The sequence below is a fragment of the Phalacrocorax aristotelis genome, chromosome 12 (genome assembly GCF_949628215.1).
Source record: "Phalacrocorax aristotelis chromosome 12, bGulAri2.1, whole genome shotgun sequence".
Taxonomy (NCBI): domain Eukaryota; kingdom Metazoa; phylum Chordata; class Aves; order Suliformes; family Phalacrocoracidae; genus Phalacrocorax; species Phalacrocorax aristotelis.
The window spans coordinates 15,238,282-15,250,791 of record NC_134287.1 but is presented as its reverse complement, the minus strand read 5'-3'; the positions used below and the strand labels follow the sequence as shown (position 1 = coordinate 15,250,791).

At 40.4% G+C, this 12,510-nt stretch overlaps 1 protein-coding gene across 1 annotated transcript in view; it reads left to right on the top strand.

Moving 5' to 3' along the window:
* Positions 1–402: 402 nt before the first annotated feature.
* Positions 403–12,510, top strand: part of GFRA1 (GDNF family receptor alpha 1) — a 150,263-nt gene continuing 138,155 nt past the window's right edge. The window contains exons 1-3 of the mRNA XM_075108212.1: positions 403–928; positions 2,026–2,328; positions 3,617–3,700. Coding sequence (XP_074964313.1) covers positions 889–928; positions 2,026–2,328; positions 3,617–3,700 — 427 coding nt within the window. The 5' untranslated portion in view covers positions 403–888. The remainder of the gene's footprint in view (positions 929–2,025; positions 2,329–3,616; positions 3,701–12,510) is intronic.

Sequence of the window (12,510 nt, the reverse complement as noted above, 5' to 3'; positions counted from 1 at the left end):
GCGGGCGGGGAGCGGGGCCGTCCTCGCCGGGCAGCGGCACCCACCCCGCCGCCTCTCCCGCACCTCGCTCACTTGGCGGCGGCTTCCGCTCGGAAGCGCTCCCGGGGCGCCGTGCCCGGGGCGCTGCCGGAGTCGCGGCCGCTCCGCTCGGCGGAACCGGAGGAGCCGCCCCTGCCGGGGCTCCGCGCTGCCCCCTCCCGTCCTGATTTCCCCTCCCAAACTTTGCCGGCAGCCCGGCACCTGCCCCCGCCGCGCCTCGACCCGGCGACGGAGGCAAGCGCACGGCGCAAGCTGCGCGGCCCTCCGCGCACCACCCCCCCACCCCGGCGCAAACGAATAAATAAAGTTGCGGACTGGGGGGGTGGAAGAGGCGAATTGCCCAGGAGAGGGTGCCGGGCAGCCCTGGGGAGCCGCAGCCAGGGGCTGCGGGGCTGTCAGCGGCTTGCCTCGGCTGCGGGGCCGGGGGCGGGCGGGCGGCGCGGATCTCGCGTGTCCCCCCTCCCCCGTGTGAGCTCCCGGTCCCTCCCTGGGAACAGCGCTGCCCACCCAAGGAGGCGACCGGCGCTCCTGCCCCGCTCCGCTTGCTCACTCGCACACACATATACCCATGCGTGCGCCTCTCTCGCTCCCTCACTGAAGTCACTGCTTGTGTTTTCAGGTTGCTCAGACCTGAAATCTAAGGGAAAAAAGCTCAGCGTTTGCGTCGCTGCTCCTGCCGCTGGTGGTGGCAGCGGTGAAGAGGAGAGAGGGTTGTTTTTTTTTTCTCCTTTAATTCGATGGATCTGAACTTGGAGTCTTTGGACCTCGGCGGTTTTGGAATATCTACATGCTGATCCTCTTTGTTGTGGCACATCAGCTCGTTTGGGGAAACCATCCGAAGATAGCAAGATGTTTCTCGCTACCTTGTACTTCGCTTTGCCCTTAGTGGGTAAGTTGGTGGCGTCTGATTTCTCTCTGTACATCGCTTCATAAGGCAAAGCATAGGGTTTATGGGATCGGATTCCTGACGGTTGTCAGTTTATTGTTTAGGCAGAACAGTCAAGTTTCCAGTAGTTTTTACAGCTGTGCCTCACATCAGTTAACCCAGTCTATGTTTAAAGCTCTGGGAGATTACAGACTTAGATACTTGCCCATGTAGCCTCTTGTTAAATTGGGTTCTCGCAAGTTATAGGGAAACTTTTCTCCTTAATAAAATAAGGCTGCTTGGGAGGGCTGGGGAGAGGGGGTGGGGGGTGACAAGAGCCAGGTGAAGGATTACATCTTCACCTGAACCTGGCAGCCTGCCCGACTGCGAGTGGTTTGCAGCCCAAACTGGTTTCTTTTCCACAGGAGATGTTTGTGTTTCCATCTGCGTGTGTCTGAGGGAGCGTGACGGGGGCACGATGGAGAGGAAGGAGTTAATGTAATTTGCTTTGTTCTCCCGCAAAAGCATCATACGTGGAGAGAAATGGAGGGGGGAGTCATAAATTCTACCTTTATACGTGTAGAATAAGCAAAAATGTGTACAGCCTTTAAAAAGTGACTGACGCAAAAAAAGGCTAATATCAATCAGTGAGGATACTTATCTCTCTGAGCGGGTTGTTCGGGGATGTAATTGAAATTACAGCAAAGCTCTTGTGGAAAGTGAGGCCGAACATTTAACCCCTCAGTTAAACATCTGAAAGGGAAGGTTATTTGTTTCACCAAAGTGGATCTAAGGAATAATGAATGCTTGTGTTGTCAGGCACATTAACCCCTGTGGGCTTTCTTTCCTTTTTGTGTTTTCTCATAAATCACCCAGCAGGTGATTTACTTACTGTTTCCTTGGACTACCACAAAAGCGGATCTAAGACCACGAAAACCCCGCGTGCTTTTTCCTAAGGTGTAGCTTGAAGCCCTGAGGTTTGCAAGGTGTTGCCCGTGGGGCCGGCTGCATGTGCTGCGTGAGGAGGTGCCTTGTGCTTCCCAGATGCCTGCTTTGGAGCCCTGGTTAAATCAGCCTCATCCCTCAACGAGAGTTTGTTGTTTTCTGTCTCCTTTCTCTAGATGTACTTTTGTCCGCAGAAGTCAGTGGGCTGCCTGGAGGGGACCGCCTTGACTGTGTGAAAGCCAGCGATCAGTGTCTCAAAGAGCAGAGCTGTAGTACTAAATACAGGACACTGAGGCAGTGTGTAGCCGGCAAAGAGAGCAACTTCAGCCGGGCGACAGGCCTGGAGGCAAAGGACGAATGCAAAAGCGCCATGGAAGCTCTCAAGCAGAAATCTCTGTATAACTGCCGCTGTAAGAGGGGCATGAAGAAGGAGAAAAACTGCCTGCGCATTTACTGGAGCATGTACCAGAGCTTACAGGGTACGTTGCAAAACAAAGAAACGTTAGACTCCCCTAATGCAGTGTGTGATTTTGCAGTCCCTTGCATCCACAGCTAGCTACTGCCACTGAGACTAAATCAAGAGTCTGACCCCATAACTCACATTATGCTCTTCAGCTGCAAACTGAGGACCTTTCATCCGACTCAAGAACAGCTGCTGCTCCGTCTCCTGTTGTTAGGAAATCCACAATGAGGGTTTCCTCCAGGGGACCCAGCTGACCTTTCTAAACCCGAGTCAAAAGATAAGGGCACTAGCAAGTGCAAAAGCTACAAAAACAGTCATTTGGAGACGTTTTCCTAATAATATCTAAACTCTCTAATTAGGACTCACCTAACAAGATCACAGGACACTGGAACTAGTTTCTTAGCTCTTTGTTGAAAAGTTAAATGTAATATGAAAAGGAGCATTGTTTTAAGGAAAAGTTTGTTCTTTCCTTTCCAATATTTACTAGCAATATTCCCTGGGCATGCTGAGGCAGAAAAAAAGAAGTTTGCGCTTCCTAGAGCGTGTAGAAGTGCCAGTTAGAAGGGATATGACAGTGATTGACTCGGGACTTCTGTTCTTGATGTCACTGGCAAATTTCCCATAGTCTACTGAGAAAGGTTCTTATATGAGATATATAATTTTTAGCCCTCTTTTGCTCTGGCCCTGGAGTTGAAGATGTAATCTTTCACTTCAGTGTGGTTCCCATTTAAGTCTTTTCTGTAGCTGCTTCTGCAAAAAGTGAAGTCATCCCTTTCTGTTCATTTATCTGGGCATCAACTGGAACATTTTAATAAGTCACTATGTATTTTTGTTCTAACTTTCATAGTAAAATACACTACTCTTGGACATTTTCTGCATCATAAAAAGTTTTCCTTCCAATTGCATCTTCTTAGGAGTCTTTTATGCCAAAGATGCTAGTTTTGGGCTGATCCTCTAAAAAAAGAGTTCTGCTGTTAGGGTGAATGAAGAGGAACATCCCTGCTACAGCATCTCTCCTGCTGGCATGAGATGGGACAGTCCCTGTGATGTCACAGGCTGTCTCTGCAAATTACAACCTTATCCATGGAGGAAGGAGAGAAAACAACTAGTGTCAGGGATGAACAACTAGCCTTTTTTAGGTGTTTTTATAGATAATGTTTTGAAGAGAAATAGCCACATAAACAGATTAAAGGGGAATACCTTTTGCTTTTCCAGAGTAACTTCATTTCAGAGTAAAAGTAAGCAATAAAATCTTATCCTGAATTCTCCTGTAAGAAAAAAATGCAAATATTTTTTGCCCTTAGGAAATGACTTGCTTGAAGATTCCCCTTACGAGCCAGTTAACAGCAGACTATCAGACATATTCAGGCTAGCACCAATTGTATCAGGTAAGCACACTTAAAATTCTCTAACTGAAACACGATTACAATCTGCTGCTTTGTAGTTGAATTATGGAACTTTCAAGCAATGCTCTCTTAAATAAAAAGAAGTGTTAATGGCTTTCTGGATTTAGGAAGTTCATGATATAGTTGCACAAAAGAAAATACTAATTGGTTTTGCAATTATAACTAAAGCTGAAAGAGTGCTTGGCAGGATGGTGATTTGTATTCTTTTTGAGTCATTCTTGACAATAAATGCTAAATTTTCCTGTAGGTGGCAATCTGATTCCCTGCGTTCCTAATTTACAAATCAGTTCCTTTTTGGGAATGTGGTCAGTACAAGTTACCTCCCACTGACATTAAAGAAGATCAGAAGATAAATCTTTCAAATGTTTGCATAAGGGAATGCTTTACAGTTTCATATATTTTTGTTTAAAAAAGAAATTTCAGAGTTAAGGCTTGTCTTCTTTTCTGGAACTGCTGCCTGCTTCAGGAGCCTACTCGCAACTTCCTTCTTTTTCTAGTTTTTCTCTGAACAATTTTTGTTGCTGTGTGGCTCTTTCAGAACTTGTTTGTAGTAATTTGAATAAGTCACTCGGTAATTAAACTGTGCCGTTTGTTTTTCATCAGCCTACATTATATTCATTTTGGATCATATCTATTGAAACAATGATTCTTGGGCACTCACAGGGGTTACAGGTTGAAACTAATTTTCTTTTTTTGGAGTTTCAGAAAGTCTTATGAGGATGCAGTCTGTACTCAGGACCTTTATTTGAATATGCACAATATAATGTGTAAGTCTGATAGTGCCGAAGCTGTAGTTAACTGTCATACTATGGATAAGCATTAATAGATGGCTCTTTAAAAGAAAGAAGAAAAGACCAGAGACAGTGGCTTGACCGATTTTCAGAAGTACTTACACTTTTTAGGACCCTGAGTCTCATTAAAAGCCAGGGGGACTTAGATTGTTAAGTATTTAATGGTACAGATTTTCAAAGGCATATAGACACATAAAATGTAGATAACTGCCCGTTGGGATTTTCAGAAAGGACTAAGTGATTTAAATAAGTGTTAGATGCCCAGGCAGTTTTAAAAATTCTAAGTGCTTAATGCATCTTTAGGTATCTTAATGCCTTTGAAAATCAGCCCTTTAGTCACTTTTCAAAATGTGACTTCAGGTCCAAATTGGATACATCTTTTGAAAGCATTATCCTAGTTTGGTGAGCAAGTCTGTTGGAGAAATAGTAGAGAACAAAGATTAATTTCTGAAGAATCTTTTTTTTTTTTTTTAAATTGTTTAAAAACCCTAAGTTACTGCAAAACCAAGACAAAATCAATGCAAAGGAATTCCAGGCAGTTTTCTTAAAGTTTATGGTCAGCCTGCTGAGGGCCAAATTCTGGCGTACCTCAGCGGTTTTATCATCTCCATAGAAATATACTATAAACACTCTGCTTTTCCGTTATTTTTTAGATTCCCCATTTACTTGCAAAGTAATTATCTTAAAAATGTAATAATTTGTTTCTACCTTTACTGTGCAACAGTGAAATAAGACATAGTTGCCAACAAGTGATATCCTTCCTACCACAGTCACTTAAGTAGCTGAACTAGTTAGGACTCATTCTGTTTTACTAGTGCACACCAAATCGCCGTTCACTTTGTCAGACTTTTCAGGTTTGCAAGGATTGGAGGCCTAGATTCAAAGGGAGCAACAAACAGAAGTTGTAATACAGTGGAAAACCACCAGTATTTGGAAGTATTGTCAATGGAAAGAAAAAGATTAGCAAAAGGATTTTCCTTATCGTCATGGTTACTACTGCATGTTACATTCTTTAAAAAAGCTGCCTAGTCTTACAGTTTTTTTGCAGGGCTCTGCAAATACCCCAAACAGCAGAACTTGGTAAGATTTTTATGTCTTGATTAAAACAAAACAAAAAAAAACCCTGTGCAAGCAGTGTTGGCAGGGGTTTCATAACTGGTGTTCTGCTAATGTCGTTGCTGCGTTTATAGATGTTGCTGCCGTATTCACTCTCACTGAAGTTACTTGGGTGTAATTAAAAGCAGCGATTAACACTTATGTCTCACAAAGGCCATTCTGTGGAGCTGTATGACCTAGTATACACCAAGTGAAATGTTTTAGCCATCTTTTAAATTTATTTTTAAGACAGTATAGAAAATTACAACAGTTGTCTTTTATGGTACATAAAAGGGGAAAATCATTGGCTAAGATGACTGTTTTGTGTGTTACATAAGTCTCTTGTAGATACAGAAGTCTAAGAAATAGAGGACAGTTTTTAAAAGCAGTTAACGTTGATCTAATTCTATGATGAAAGATGTTCAAAATTGCATCCTCTCTGGAAACAGAACACCACTTTCTCATTAATTGTTCAAGCATCAATATGTTGATTTAAAACAAAAATCAGGAATATATTTCTAAACCTGCTACTGAGTTTGTAGTTTCTCTCCAGTTCCCATTATGTTAATGGCACAAGTGATGGAGTTGTGTTACTAAAGTGAAGCTTTGTTTTATATTTTGTTTTATATATTTTTAAAATATAGTTTTATATTTATATTTATATGGTCTATGTTATACTGGGACTAGTGGTGTAGTTAGTCTAGAACTGGAAGGATGAGCTAAGTGTTCTACATAAGATTTAAAACAACACAGAAAGAAATATCTAAATACAAAAATATATTTATCATAACACTAGCTGTTAAAGCCCAGGGTATCATATATTTAGATACTAACAAGCATGAATTTTGCATTTGAATCACTACTAAATTTGCAAGGAAAGTGTAATTTATTAAAAAAAAAAAAGATGTCTAAAATAAGAATGAGAATTCAGTGTTTGAGTCACTTGTGATGACGTATCCTGAGTATTCAAGGTTCTGACCTTCCTTCCTTTTCATCTACACTTTAAGATCATAATAAAGCTCCTTCTATAAAATTAGTCCTCTGACACCTCACACGGCCAAATCAAGGACTGTGAGTCTTCCTAGTTGAAGGACAACTTGTATTTTGTTTTGGGCATGTCTAGGCCTGAATTTCCTTTTGAACTACTATGTCTGATGTGCTTCTCCCTCAAGGGTGTGAATTTCTTGCTGGTAGGCAGCTCTTCAAATTACTGAAGACTTGCATGTGTGTTTCAGAGTAACAGATTTGGGTTAGTTGTTATATTGTAAAGATTTTGCTTAAACAGACATTTTTGCTTAAAACTTAATAACTTCTGAGAGGTGAAAACATTTTAAGGCCATTGACTTCTATCATGACTACAGCAAGTGCGAAATCTGTTGATTGGATTTCAGAGGTGAGTTTCATACCAAATTAAGGATAGATGCTTGAATTAGTCACTTCTTAAAGCTATCTACAGCTTTTTACCACCTGGGGGACAGTTTGCCTCTTGATTTTGTGTTGTATTTGACTTTGAGCCTCACAACTGGAAGATATCTTATTATTTTGTATCAACTGATAGAGTATAGTGATCATCTCCATGGCATGTTGTAAAACAACATCCTGCATAAAAACTGTAGCTTCACATACCTGTAGAAACACTTACCAAATAAATCTTTCTGAAATGTCTCATTATTTCAAAACAAAATGGAGAGCCACTAAAGCTGAATAAAATGCCTTAAGCCATATCTATGAAGTGGTTTAATTAGAATGCTTAATATTAAAAAGAATTGACTATTTAGATCAGCGTATTTAGGATGACATAATGCCCTCCTCCCATGGATTAACTTTTAAGTTGCCTAGTTAATCACAGGCTTATCCCATTGTTCAGCTTTGTGTATCTCTTCCTCTTTCTTTTACATCTATTAGGTTCAGAAATAATTTTAAAGAACAGGCTAGATAAATCAGAGTATTTCTTAAAATATGTAGGTTTTGCTGGTAATCTGTTGAGAATTGGTCAGTTACGTGCTGCTAGTTATGTCTTGTTTCTAGTTGCTAAAAAGCAAGACAGGTAGAGATTAATTATTTTGCAGATATTTCTTTTCAGTGTAGTAAACTGTTTTTGCAAAGTGCCTTTTGTATCATTAAAAAACGAGAGAAAGAAACTGGCTCATATGCTTATATGTCAAAAGGAGTTTCCCGAATCTGCCGTTCTCATGAGAGGCCGTTTACTCGTTAAAAACTCTGGGAATCTTCTCTTGCAGAGGTATCTGGAAGCATATATTTGGAAAATGGTATATTTTATATTTATTGTGGTAAATTTGTTAATTAAAACGAAGAGTTCAGTAGATAGCACAGCACATAGGGTTTCCTACCAGAGTGTATTATTCCACATTATTACATGGGTAGCACAGCACCTGAAGTTAGCACATTTGATTTGCATACTAAATAAGCTATAAGTACAAATTCAAACAATTATGGTCAGTAAGGTGGCCTTTTATTGCATTTAAGAAGTTAGGACTATAAAAAGTTAGCAGTGCTCGAATTCTCAGAAGGGTGTGCGTGCTGGTGGCATTTAAATTAGGCAGTCTCATGTACACTCTTTCTGTAGGATTTAATGAAGCTAGGTTTAGGTCTCTAGGATTTCTATGCTGTTGAAGGAGAGTGGGTTAGTTAGTCGCTTTCCCATCTTCCTCTGAGTTTTTCAATGTCTTTTAAGCATCCTGTATCATTGGTGCTCACAGATTAGAAAGTCGATGCTTGGAAAGAATGAAGTCCAATACAGAAAACACTTTCTTCAAGATTTGACAGAATTTTATAAGGGGAGACTTCTCACTCCCCGGCATGAAATCTGCTCTGAGTGTTGATGACAGCTGTCTGGCCCCTCCCCATTATTTTATCCTTCCCAGGGATGGGGTAGAGACATCACAGAGAATGGACTGTAAGTGTTTCTTTTGGAAAAGTTGCTATCAGCAAAGGTGGCGGAGGAAGGTTGGGGTTTTTCAATATGAATTCTCAGGATCTAAAGAAACAGAGCTTCCTTGTCTGGGTGCTTAAGGTCATTTAGGATTCCCCTTACCTTTTCTTTCTGCTGCTTCTGTAAAGAGGGGCTGTAGAACTAGAAAACACCATGCCATAGTGAATTAATCTTGCCCAAACTTTCATAGCCCAAAAATTATTTTAATCAAGTATTGAATATTTCCCAATTCATTTTTGCAGTTCTTGAACTGTAAGAGCTGTGTTCTGGGTAGCAGGTCTCTGACACTTTATTTATAATTTGCTTTTTTCCCTACCTGGTAAATTACTTTTCTTTTGTAAAATCCATATATAGCATTTTTAAAATTGTTTATCAAAAAGATAAGTTGGAGTCTCTGTCCTAGTCAACAGATTCACTGCTTTTTCCTTTTGGGGTTTGTGGCATGTGAATTAGTGGCTTCTCCCATGAATTAATACTGTAAGACATCCCCAGTTCCTACTGCCTGAGGCTTCTAATGCTGGTTCTATTCCTAACTCTGTGTATATTTCAAATGCTACATATTTTTCTAATTTAACACTATGTCTTTTTTCTGACATTTCTATAAGAATATTTGAGATGCCACATATCTACAAAGGCAATTTAATTTACAAAATATTAAAAATGTTGACATCTCTCGGCTATTTACAATGCTCTTATTAGCTCTTACCTCCCGTATCATTACAGCTTATTTAAAAAAAAGAGATACTTCATGTTAGTTACCTTGCATATTCACCTGATTTCATAACCAATAAAATCATTACATTAATAGGAGACTTGCAATCTGAGCCTGTTACCACAGAAGTAAGCATAACACATCAAAATTTTTTTATTTGATTATGGTGTATTCTGTTTCCTGTTGTAATTTTTTGGCTTAGTTCTGGTTTTCTGATGTGAGGCTCAACCTCACATCAGAAACAGATAACAGAAAGATAAAAACATATTGTTAATTTAGCCTACACTAGATTGTCACATGCACAACTGTATTTCTTTTTGTAAGATTATACATTAAAGTAATAGTCCTTAGACCAATATATAATATTGTTTTTACCATTATAAATCAAGACTAACTTCTTTCCCCAGTGAGAATTTGTGGCCCTTTGCCTGTTGCAATAAAAAAAGCAAACAACACAGATATATATTTTATCTGTGTTTAACAAAATCACAATAGTTTGGCAAAAATAAAACTAATATGAGCATATACAATGTTTGTGCTCTTCGACATTTCTGTCTGCAGATTTCCTCTGCACAGACAACTAGGCTGGCTTCCAGTCAGATAACAAGTTATCAACGAGTGCATAGATACTAGTTGTTAATTTCCACTTCTGCGTTTTCATAATCAGATTGGACTTCACACAAAAGAAAATCACTTTGGTGACTGTTGGCTTGCAGGAGATCTTTGAATTTCCTGTTTTCTGCATTTCTTGAAGCTAGATCTGATTATGAGAGGGGAATTAAGTACCTTGCTCAAGTAACTGATTGACTAGCTTGTAAAGACAGTACTTACGCACTTTAACTTCAGCAGGAACATGAACAGGCCTTGAAACCCCAAATAGGAGTATATAAATGTCCTCACCTTAGTCCATATTTCTTTCCTTGGTGACATTATTGGAACTTTTTTGCTAATTTCTCTAAAGATCTGTAAGACAGAAGAAATGGTCTTTGTTCCTCAAGTATTTAAAATGCATAGCTTTGAGCAAATGTAGTTTCTGCTTGGCCTAGTAGTCTAGTCAGGCTTTGTCAACCTGTCTTAACATGAGAAGCAAGGTGCAATCCTTTCCATGGAAGGAGGAAGCATCTGGTGATACAATACAGAGTATTCATGCATGAATATTCAGTGTCTCCTTGAATGCTTGGAGCAGTATCAGAGAATATTTTGGTGTCTTGAAGGAAACTCAAAGGAGAGCAGTAATCTCCCGAAAATTCAAAGGAAAGTGGTGGTAGATGGCTAGTTGAATAAGCATGGCCAGGCATTTTGCTTTCAATGTGTAATATATGCAGCAAACTGCGTCTTATCTTTGTCTAGAGTAACACCTTTAGAGAGTGAAACTGCCATCCCTTTAATCTGTATCTTTGCAGGAAAATCTCAGTTATAGTGTGGTGGGCCAGATTTCAAATGAGCAAATGCGTATGTGCTTTTGAGCAGCAAATTGTGTATTCTTCTGTTTCCCATTACAGGCTAGCTTTATAGTTTGCATAAGTGCCATGTTAGTTCCTATGAAGTAGGAGCAAAGGCACACAGGTGCTGCTAGTGGTGTTGGTGGGATTACATAGAGAGATCGGGCACTTGCTAGTCACTGAGGAGGGAAGTAGAATCTGGTTACCTATGGGGAGAGGTATTTCACCACCATTTCAAGGACGTGGTGAGCAGGAACAGGCCTGGGCTGCCCAGGGACCTTAGAAACACAGACCTTGCCAGGCAGTTCCCAGTTTTGTCGGGTACCTGCAGACTCTGCTCTGTTGCAGAGGTAAACAGCTGGACACAACCAGCCTCCTAAAGGGGCTGCTGAAGGCATGATATGGTGAGAGCGACGAAAAGCCTGTGGTCCCTGTGGCATAGCTGTGGTGCAGTGCTGAGAGTACTGGTGGGAATACTGTGGTGATAAAGGAGGTGTACGGACTGGTGCAGAAGAGAAGCCTGTGCTGAGCGGGTGTCTTTCTAGGGCAGTCTTCCTCGGAGGGCTGCTGAGGTGCCTTGTCTGTAAGCTGTGTCCCTTGCTGAAATGCAGAGAACAGTGCCCAAAAGGGGCAGCGTCTTGCAGCTTTCTCTCTTGATGGCACAGTAAGGTGCACTGTATGGCAGGTGATTTGCACTCTGCCTCTTTACATCTTAAAATATTTTAAAACATATTTTTATAAACCTATTTGTATTTGACTCTCAGGGATAACTTTGACAGTCTTGGAAAAGCCAGTGTTATCTGTCAGGAGCTGACAATATGTTAAAAATGCTAAGAGTAAAGTGTCTGTGTGTAATGAGAAGAAATAAGAATTTCTGGATTTTAAGGCATAATTTATTTGTGATAATTATCCAACATTTCTTATTTTAAGCTGTACATTATATTATTTTAACCTGAAAAAGGAACAAGTTTACAGCTTTGATTTTTAGAACTGTGATGATTTTTGTTTATGAAAACTAATTCTGTAATTTTTTATATTAGTTTTTTGGTATTATTTTTATAGCCTTGTATTTTTCTGTGGATTAAACTAATGCAGCAACAATGCTGTCAGTATATTTAGGACATTGACACAATTACGTTATTTTCAGAATAGTTCTTTAGTTACTATGGTGCTTTGACAATTTTTATAACTGTCAGGCTATTGTCCTGTACAATCTGCACTCAGCCTGAAATTTAACATGAGATGCATGACACAAAGTGTAATGGCATAGAGATAGCTCTTCCTGCATAGAAATTTGCAGAAATGGCGAGTTGTAAAGAGAGTTTAAGGTATCAAACAATTTGAGTAGGAACTTATAAATAAAGATGAATTTCTGCATTCACCGGTTATACGATTTTATCACTGTCTGGTGTCCATAAAACGCATCTTCCCATTAAGGTTTTGTCATGCAGCTGATGAGGTTCAGAAGTGTTAAAAGCTTCCACTCTCTTCCTTTTAAATTCTGCACCCTAAATTCAGTACTAAAACTCAGTTCAGCAAAACCAGAAATCACCATCTCCCTGTTCTTCTGCAGGAGGCAGTGGGTGATTCGCCTTGCTCCCCAGTCCCACGGCCTCCAGCCCACTGCTGACGTTTCGTACATTTCACCCTGACAGTCAGGCTGGTGCTAACCGCTGTCACTTCCTTCAGCTAATAACCACAACTCACTCCTGCCTTGACATACCTTTTCATACCATGCTGCCATGCCTTCTCTGATTGTCGACTTTGCTCTTCTGAACCGTAACTCCTCCAGCAAATCC